At 37.8% G+C, this 9,137-nt stretch overlaps 2 protein-coding genes across 2 annotated transcripts; one reads left to right on the top strand and one right to left on the bottom strand.

The window, feature by feature from the left end:
• Positions 1–1,679: 1,679 nt before the first annotated feature.
• On the top strand, positions 1,680–3,251 carry LOC109706352 (myb-related protein 308-like). The gene is made up of 3 exons (XM_020227139.1): positions 1,680–1,844; positions 2,192–2,321; positions 2,490–3,251. The coding sequence occupies exons 1-3, from the start codon at positions 1,712–1,714 to the stop codon at positions 2,995–2,997; spliced, it is 771 nt and encodes a 256-aa protein (XP_020082728.1). The 5' UTR covers positions 1,680–1,711; the 3' UTR covers positions 2,998–3,251.
• A 95-nt stretch (positions 3,252–3,346) lies between these two features.
• On the bottom strand, positions 3,347–6,420 carry LOC109706353 (growth-regulating factor 5-like). Its single transcript, XM_020227142.1, has 3 exons — positions 6,031–6,420; positions 4,205–4,671; positions 3,347–3,643 (listed from the first exon to the last, which is right to left on the bottom strand). Exons 1-3 carry the CDS (start codon positions 6,270–6,272, stop codon positions 3,636–3,638), a joined length of 717 nt encoding a protein of 238 aa, XP_020082731.1. The 5' UTR covers positions 6,273–6,420; the 3' UTR covers positions 3,347–3,635.
• Positions 6,421–9,137: the final 2,717 nt, after the last annotated feature.

The raw sequence follows: 9,137 nt of genomic DNA on the forward strand, positions 1-9,137 counted from the left end.
ATAATAATAATAATAATAATAGTACGTTATTTTTTATTTTTCAAAACCAAATCAAACACAAATATAGCCCTTCTACCCAAATTGCCCCTTCTAGATTAGTAGTAAGTCTACTATGTATAGCAACTACATCACATTATTTATATAGAGCCAATCACATCTCTCTTTTTGAAATAAAAATATAATAAAAATTATTTTTTAGAAATCATGATAGGATGAGTGAATCTCAGAGGATAAGTATGATTGGCAAGTAAGTCTACTATATAACAGCTATACCATATCATCAATGTCAGATCAATCACATCTCTTTTCTTGAGATAAAAATATAAATATATAATAAAAATATTTTTCTAAAAAAATCATGCTGGAATGAGTGATCCTTAGAGGATAAATATGATTGGCAGGAGACTCTCCGTTACCCATGTGACTGCTACATTTTAAATTTTTACCAAATCAGAGTATGATCCGAATATATTGATGTCTCTTTAATCTAGAAAAAAGTGCAAAATATAGTAATCACGTGGATGACATGACGTTCCCAATCAATTATATTTATTCTATAAGATTCATTCATTCCATCATAATTTTTAAAAAAATATTTTTATTATACTTTTATCTCAAAAGAAGAGATGTGATTCGCTCAACATAGATAATGCTATGTAGCTGCTATACAGTAGACTTCCTCGCATGCCACTGCACCGCAACATTTGGTATTGTTGCATATTTTTGCTTTTCTTTCTCAGTTTTTTACTCACTCTATTTTCCTCCTCTTTTTTTTTTTTTTTAAGGGGGATGCTGTAATTGGTGTTTTGGCTCAGCAATGGAAATCCCACCTGATGCAGATGGAATGGAACTGCAGGAAAGAGACAGTGGCACATGGAATGATGGAAGAGGCAATCCCAGTTCAGTAGAGCTTTATTAGTGTGTCAACTTCCCCACCTACATACTTCAAACAGTAAGCAGTAGAAGCTACACATGCCCACCTGGCCACCTCCTTCAATTCTTTCATGTTTTGGGGGCTCTCCCTGCTGCTGGTGAGTTGCTTAGATTACACAGTTTGGACCCTCACTGATGCTGATGTAGAGAGAGAAAGCGAGGGATGCAAAATTCTCTTCGTCGCATAGTTCTGCGTAGAGAGTAACAATCATGTCAAATAATACCATCATCTAACATAAAACAGATTAACATTGTGCGTGAAGTGTTTGTTTCACACACGCTACCATAATGACTATAATAATACGCTATCGTGCGATTGATTTGTTAGCAATGCATCAGGAAATAACACGGTTAGAGAAAAAGAACATATAAAAAGAGAAATGTTAAGCCTGCGTAATGTCTTATAGCGCCCGTGTACGATAATCCTAGATCAGTTCGGAAGTGTCGCACGCCTTACGTAATTTTTGTTCCTATATTTGGGCAGACAATTCTAGATGGCTGCAGAATGACAAAACAACTGTTCCTTGAGTCTGTCCATGATTTGTAGCAGGAAAAGGAAACAATGCATCCAACTCTTGGATTCTTTCATTCATTCTCTCCATACACAGTTTTGAGTCATAAATACCCAAAGAAAGAGAATGTGGGGGGGAAACTTGCAGAGCTGTCATGTAGTTGGCATTGAATGTTATAGCTACTATATATGTTGCTCCGACAATCGACGGTTCGCACTCGATTGAGAGCAAGAAGCTAGAGAGAGAGAGAGAGAGAGAGAGAGAGGATGGGGAGAAAAGCATGTTGCCCTAAGGAAGGGCTCAACAGAGGAGCATGGACAAGCCATGAAGATAAGCTGCTCTCAGAATACATCATGGCTCATGGATTAGGGAGATGGAGAAGCTTACCTGCAGATGCTGGTAATTAAGAAAAACTGCTCCAGGAAAAGTTTTTCTCAACAAGTAAATGATAGAGGAGGAGGAAGAGACAGTAGAATGTCATAAACCCTACATATTTTGATAGTTATAAGTAATGCTACTCCATTTCTTGAAGCAGAGGAACACAACTTAGTTATACAAGCCCAATGGATGCTTTTGCATATGTTTACTGATGTAATTCTATTCTATATGTCATGAAGAGCAATTAGTAATGGTGATATTGAGCTAATTTCTTTCAACATCTTCTCTTAAAAAAATGGTTGTTAACAAATGAATGGACTCTGCAAAATCGGCAAGACACGGGTTCTTTGACATGTGCTTATTTTCAGGGTTGAATAGGTGTGGGAAAAGTTGCAGGTTGAGATGGCTGAATTATCTGAGACCAGATATCAAGAGAGGGAACATCACACAGGAAGAAGAGGACTTGATCATTAGGCTCCATAAGCTACTAGGCAATAGGTACTACCATAATTATGTCCCACTGTTTCTATATTTGTCTATATTTGTCCACTGCATCAGAATTAAAATTTAAACCGCCTCGGATAACCTCTAAGAATCAGATAATGCCGGTATAAATACTAGTAGTTTATTATCTCAAACTATGCATGTATTTTTCGTTATCTGCAGATGGTCCTTAATAGCAGGAAGGTTACCAGGGCGAACAGACAATGAAATAAAGAACTACTGGAATACATACCTCAGAAAGAAGGTATTTGGCGGCGACGGAGAATCTTCACCAAAGGCTAAGAAAAGATCATCTGCAAAACATAACACCGAGTCGAGTGACGACTCGAGCGTGAACATAGTTCGAACCAAAGCCGTAAGATGCACTAGATCCCACTTTGCTGATCTTGCTCCCAACCAAATACTGGATCAAGATGTTGGTGGTTTTTGCACAGTCGACAATAATATGCAAAACTTATTGTTCCCTCAAACACCTACTGAGAGTTCTTATGTGAGTTACGATAGTTTCGAAAACAACTATGGAGTTATCGATATCGACCCTCTTACAATAAAAGATATCTCCGGTTGCATGAGACAAGAGGAGGATGAGGAACTCTTCTCTTTGATTGACAATGATGTATGGGACCTCCTAGAATTGCCCAACAAGAAATACAAACTGCAGAGAGATTGATCTTCAATTTTGCTGCTGGCAATAATGACTAATCAGGGCTCTCCTCAAATAAAGTTACGTACTTGATGAGAAGCATCGAGAGAGGAATAGCTTCATCTAGTTTAATATTTACTTTGTGCTACTACCAAATTCTGTGACTTCAATTCTGCCAGCTTTATCATCTCAAGGTATGTACTCCTATAAGTCACCTTAGTTTCCCTTTGATGACGACATATCCATGTAAAATGTTTTTGACATAAACATGTTTGGACTAGAGCAAAATGTGCAGAAATGTTGAAAACATGTAACGAGGTATAGTGTAAGCCTTCCTTAATGCTTCTCAAATGAAAAGGCTGTTGTTCAAGAAACCAGACAAAACAGTCACTTAGTACGTGCATTTAACTGTCTACGAAACAGGCATTCAACTTCTCCGAATGGAGTTCCAAAGTTAGTTTTTGGTACATTAAGATAGAAAAAAAAAAAAAAAACCAAAAAACAACAACAACAACGACAACATTAAGAGGATTTAAACCAACCTCAGACAACAAACTCAGGATCTTAATCATTAGCGAAGATTACAAAAAGGCCTTAAACAGTTATCAACCCGGCCACATCTTCAGCAGTTCAGCTTACTGCAAGAAGCCAAAGCCGCATATTCTTCAGTCATCTGCAGAAACCAAAGAACAAGGGAGAGTTTAGAAGCCATGGTAATCCCGATCCCAAATAAACATTAAAACTGTAATAGTACATCCAAATGATCTATAAACCCTCAAATGTCTCATATGCACTCTCTTTTTTAATGAAGGTCAGGTTGTGATCTGCTGAACCCCCCAATGCAACATGGATGGATTTATTCAAACGAGAAACCACCAAACATTTTAGGAACCCAACATAATCTATGGGCTACTTAAAACAAACTAAAGACCAAAGCCTAAGTGGGATTTTCTGGCCTCAGTATCCAAGACCAAGGCTGAACAAATGAAATAAACAGGGTTTGAACCTACTAGCCGAAAACAGGGCTAAAAGGGTCAGGTCCATTTTGTTCAGGTCTACACTAAACGTACTTATATCTGCTTATGCATAGGGATAGGCAGCTTGCCATGTGCTCATTTATCTTTTGCCCCACCTATTCATTCTAGAGATGCCATGAACCAATCACATTTCCATATACTGGCAATCTGCAAGTGGATGCACCATAAGGTAATACCAAGGAAACAAAATAACAAACCATTTGGGGATCTGGAGGATGTGGTGGAGAAGGCAGAGGAGACCATCGGAATGGAAATTGAGAGCTGAGTTGTAGAGAGAGAAGTCCGGTTCGATCTCTCATCCTCTATGTCAGACCATGAATCCTTTGTCCTAGGCCACTCATCGAAGAAAGGTCGCAGTGGTTGGTTTTCAGGCTTCACCACCGGATTCGCTGAAGAGAAACCGCTTCCAAGAAAAGAGTACTGCTGCTGCTGCTGTAGTGACAGTGAATTGATGTGCATTGGGTGATGAAGGGGAGACGAAGTGCTATCCAATATAGAATTCTCTCTTGTTTCCATTAAGGGAAAGGAGGATGCATCATGAGAGGATGGCATCAGGCGCCATGAGTTATTGACGGATGAGTCCATTCTGAGGCCCCTCGTACTTCCAGAAGCTTCTGAGAAGAAACTATGCTCACCCACCTCGGTTTTAGCTCCAGAAATATATCTGCATGATTGAGTCAAAGTAAACACAAATATCTTTACCAGAAATTAACACACTTTATTAGGTACTAGGTTTCATCTACTTCTCAGAATTGCATGCAGGTAAGCAACGCAATAATTCATATATGCAGGAATCACGAGAGAAATCTGGACCTTTTCTTCAAGTTATAAAATGTTAGTTTCAGACTCACGTCCCAATAAACTACACCTGGGTGGTAACACGGAAAAAATAAGGAGAATTACATCGGCGAGATTACATCCGATCATCATCAACAAATATATTCCTTTTGAGTGAATTTTCTGCTTCTGTTAGATGCTCAAATCTCATCACGAAGTGCGAGATAAGAATACATCTCATAAATAGAACTAAGTTTTGATTAGAAGAGGGGAATGGAGAAAAAGCATGCACTCCACACAAGAAATTTCTTTTCTCCGTCCTATAAACTACACTTCGTGAAACTCAAAATTTTCATAATTATAAGCTTAAGAGGAAATAGGATGGTGGATTACCGAAACGCATACACACACAATGACACTTTACAGGAGCAATCTTGATCAGCATTCATCAACACATAAATGCCAATAAAACAAAAGTACAAATAATATGATATCGTTTTAACAAAAAGAGAGAGAGGGAGAGAGAACATGACATATACTGGAACCAAGGTGCTGGATGAGATCAGCAAACTTGCTTTCCTAGGAGAGAGGGGGAAAAAAAAACGAAAACATCACCAACCATATCACAATGGTCCAACATCATAATGGGAAAAGTGTGATGTACACAATTGGCCAGCTAGTATTAGTACGCCGGGTCCAAAAATTTTTCAACGCAATTGTTATGCCAGCAATAATCAAGTTTCTCACTAGTAGACTAACCTTTGACAAAAACATGTGATCCGCTTCCAACGGCACAATTGTGTGGGGCAACCTAACAAATAAATAATGCATCCCCAGTTTAACCTCAGTTCTGTGGAGTACTTGAATCAATGTCATGGGCTACAATGCATCCAGAATCCCACATTAGTCACGCACTGGGGGGAAACTAGAAAATGTGAACATGTCTAACTAAACATCAGGGCTTAAACAAGGCAATGCCGTCACACTCATTCATTATATGTGCCCCATATCACAAGATGTTTGAAAGCAGATGGATATGCATAGGAATAGTTCCTTAGTTTTACTAGCTTGGCTGTGTTTCCAAACCGACTCCACTCAAAGCGACCAGTTTTAGTAAGGCCGGTAAGGAACATGAATTCTATGTTCCCAAAAAAAAAAAAAAAAGTTCATGTTGAAACTTTTGCTGCAGTGAGAAACTATAGGAAACAACTCATAGTTGCGTAATGCAAATGAAATAGATATATACTTGATGCCATAAGGAGTGGAATCCATTTGCAGCCGAGAGGAACTAGCCCTGCCAAGGTACGAAACCTGGGGACTATTACTAGCTGTCAAAGACGGCAGGGGCGAAGTCCTGAAGCTTCCGCCGCTGCTGCCGCCGGCCCCGTCGCCACCTGTCACGGTCGATGACGAGGCCGACTGCGACTGCGAGGACGCGGTTGTTTGGGATTCCACAGGCTTTCTTGAACGGTTTCGGCCACGGTGCATGTGGCGCTCGCAGTACTTCGATCCAGGGTACGCATCCTTGGAGCACCGCCACTTCTTACCATCGGTCCTGCGGCATCGCCCCGGCTCAGGATCCAGCTTCTTCCCATAGTATGAGTAGTAATCCACTACATGGGAGTCACCAAACGACACTTTAGTGTATATGAGATCAGAAACAGGTATATAGATATCTATGATTTTGTAAAAGAGATGGGAAACATAAGAACACTAAATTAGTGAGTAGAAAAGATTACAATAACAACAGGAAACTCCTACTCCATCTTTAGGGGAAAAAAAATAAGAAAAAAACCCCAAAAATTTGATGAAAATCAGATTTAAATAGTTTTTTTTAAAAAAAGAAGATAAAGAGCAATAGATCAAAAAGATGGTGCCTTCCATAAACTTCATTCGTAAAGAGGAGCAGGTGTATGATAAAAAACCGAATAAAATGGCCAAACAAAATAGAGAAAAATCACAACATCTAGTATCAAAAAACACTAAAAAATGCAAATATAGTAAGAACCTCGAGAATCGAAGAAACCTAACCCAAATCGAGCAATACTACAATACCAAAGATAAACCAGCTCAAAACCCTCAACAAAACCTAATCCCAACTCCTCAAAAAGGGCAATCAAAGCCAACCATTAGAAGGGGACAAAGAAAGTAAACTCACGTGGGCGGCGGGTTATGGGGGTGGGGGGTGGTAGTCAGCGAAGCGGGACGCTGCGATCGAAAGCTCCTGCGATGGGACGAGGAATCGGCGGGCACGGGGACCCCGGCCCATAGTACTTGAAGATACGCTGTGCTCCAGCTCACCCACTGCGACGGGCTCGTGAACGGCGCCCATCGTCAACCCCCCCGATCCCCCCCGCCGCTCCGCCTCCGCCTGCCGCCGGCGGCCCGCCGCCCCGCGCTACTCATCTTCCCCATCCCCCACTCACTCCTTTCGCGCTACTCTGCGAAGGAAGAAGAAGAAAAGAAAAGAAGAAGGTAAAGGAAAAAGGAGAAAGAATTAGGACGAGAGGAACGGAGTTAAGGATTGGTGGAGGGGTGGGGACTCGCGAGATAACTAGGAGTTATGGAGCTTCGCCATGAACGAGCGGTGAAGAGAGAGACGAAGAGAGAGAACGAGAAGTAGAACGAGAGAGAGAGGAGTCGGTTGAAGGAGAGTGGAAGGGGAGAGAGTTTTTTTTTTTTTTATTTTTTTCGGTTTCGTTATATAAGTGAGGCAAAAGAATGAAGGGGTTTGGTTTTTTCATTTTTTTTTTTTAATTTGATAAAAAGTATGCTGAATGCCGCCTCTACTATAGATATCTTGAAAAAGATCCCCTGAATTCTTATTTTTCTCCTATTTTTGTTTTTTTTCACTTTAATGCATTAACAATATTACAAATATAGCTAATTTTTATTACCTTTAAAAATTAATTAGTAAATAGGTATTTGTTTAGAGATAATTAAAACTATGTAAATTGGTCATTTTAATAAAACATTCTAATTTTTTTAAATTTTTTTTCCCTATAATTCATTTTTTACTTTTTGCTTTCACAACAGTTTCTAACAAAATAATTTGATAAATAAAATATTCTACATTTTTGTTTACTATACTACTGATGCACAACAAAAATTTATAATGTTTTAGGCTCGAAAATATAAATATACTTTCTTATTTAATGAACAAAAAGCCATTAAGATTTCTTTAATATTATCCTTAATTTTTTTTTTTTTTTTTTTTTTTTATTGTAATAAGGCTAGTAATCTCAAAATCACTTTTATTGAATAGTAAATATAGGGTTAAATAATGTCATTTGTGCTAACTCACACATATTTATATATATTGAATTTAAATCTTTGGTAACTCTTTATAAACACCGTTATTATATAGATTTATTACAGTTATTTTATCCTATTATTCTAAACAAAAAAACTTTTATTTTTGTTTTTTATTTGCAATATCTGAATAGGTAGCGGAACTAACACATAACACTTTATACCATTTCTTTTTTTTTTTGTAATTAATTGGAATGATTGGATTATCGGTCGAAAGGAATGGATGCTTGCAGTTACTAATAAAATAAATTGGCGAGCAAAAAAATATAAGGTTAATATGACCCAAGATTGAAATTTTTGCGACCGTAGTAGTAGATAAGTTATTCTTTACGGTGTACAGGTAACAAATGTACAGGATAATAGTAATTGAAAAAAAGGTACCTATCATAGTATGTACAATTATCATCTAATTAGTTTATTCACTAATTATATATATAATAATAATATTGACTGGCTATCATAGTAGCAAAATTCCATATTCTACTCAATTTTTTAGAGCACTTATGCATAACTTTTCATTATTCAACCGTCTGGATTAATAGTATAACCCAGTGGGACCAACTCACCTAAGGGATCACTCAACTACTAATCGACCTAATATCATCGCTGAATCCTATCATTTCATCCAAGGGTTAAAAAACTTGATAGAAAAAAAAAAAGCGTTTTATAAATTATTGAAATTTAGATTTCTAAATAATTTAAATGGTCTAGGATCATGTTCATGGTGCCTGCGATTGCGTCGATTTAAAAACTCTATCACAAAAAAATCGATATAAACCGATTAGGATTTTACACCTAACTACAATAGTAGCAGAGTATTTTGCTAGAATACTATCGGTAGTAAACGGCTCGGTTTACTATCGATTTATTTTCGATGATAGAGCTTCCAAATTGATGATCGGCACCGTTAAATATGATCTAAACTATTTAAACTATCGGGAAATCAAATTTCACATATTTTCGATATTGTTCTCTTGTCCATCAAGTGAACAGAAAAATGAATAGCCGAAAATGAAAATTCTTCAAAAAGTGATGATACAA

Source organism: Ananas comosus, unplaced genomic scaffold (genome assembly GCF_001540865.1).
Source record: "Ananas comosus cultivar F153 unplaced genomic scaffold, ASM154086v1, whole genome shotgun sequence".
In the NCBI taxonomy this organism is placed as follows: Eukaryota; Viridiplantae; Streptophyta; class Magnoliopsida; order Poales; family Bromeliaceae; genus Ananas; species Ananas comosus.

Coding starts and splice junctions, on each gene's coding strand:
- LOC109706353 (XM_020227142.1), bottom strand. CDS start 6,272: ATGCACCGTGGCCGAAACCGTTCAAGAAAGCCTGTGGAATCCCAAACA. Junction 4,672..6,030: donor TCCACTCCTTATGGCATCAA/GTATATATCTAT, acceptor TCAATCATGCAG/ATATATTTCTGGAGCTAAAA.
- LOC109706352 (XM_020227139.1), top strand. CDS start 1,712: ATGGGGAGAAAAGCATGTTGCCCTAAGGAAGGGCTCAACAGAGGAGCA. Junction 1,845..2,191: donor AAGCTTACCTGCAGATGCTG/GTAATTAAGAAA, acceptor GCTTATTTTCAG/GGTTGAATAGGTGTGGGAAA. Junction 2,322..2,489: donor CATAAGCTACTAGGCAATAG/GTACTACCATAA, acceptor CGTTATCTGCAG/ATGGTCCTTAATAGCAGGAA.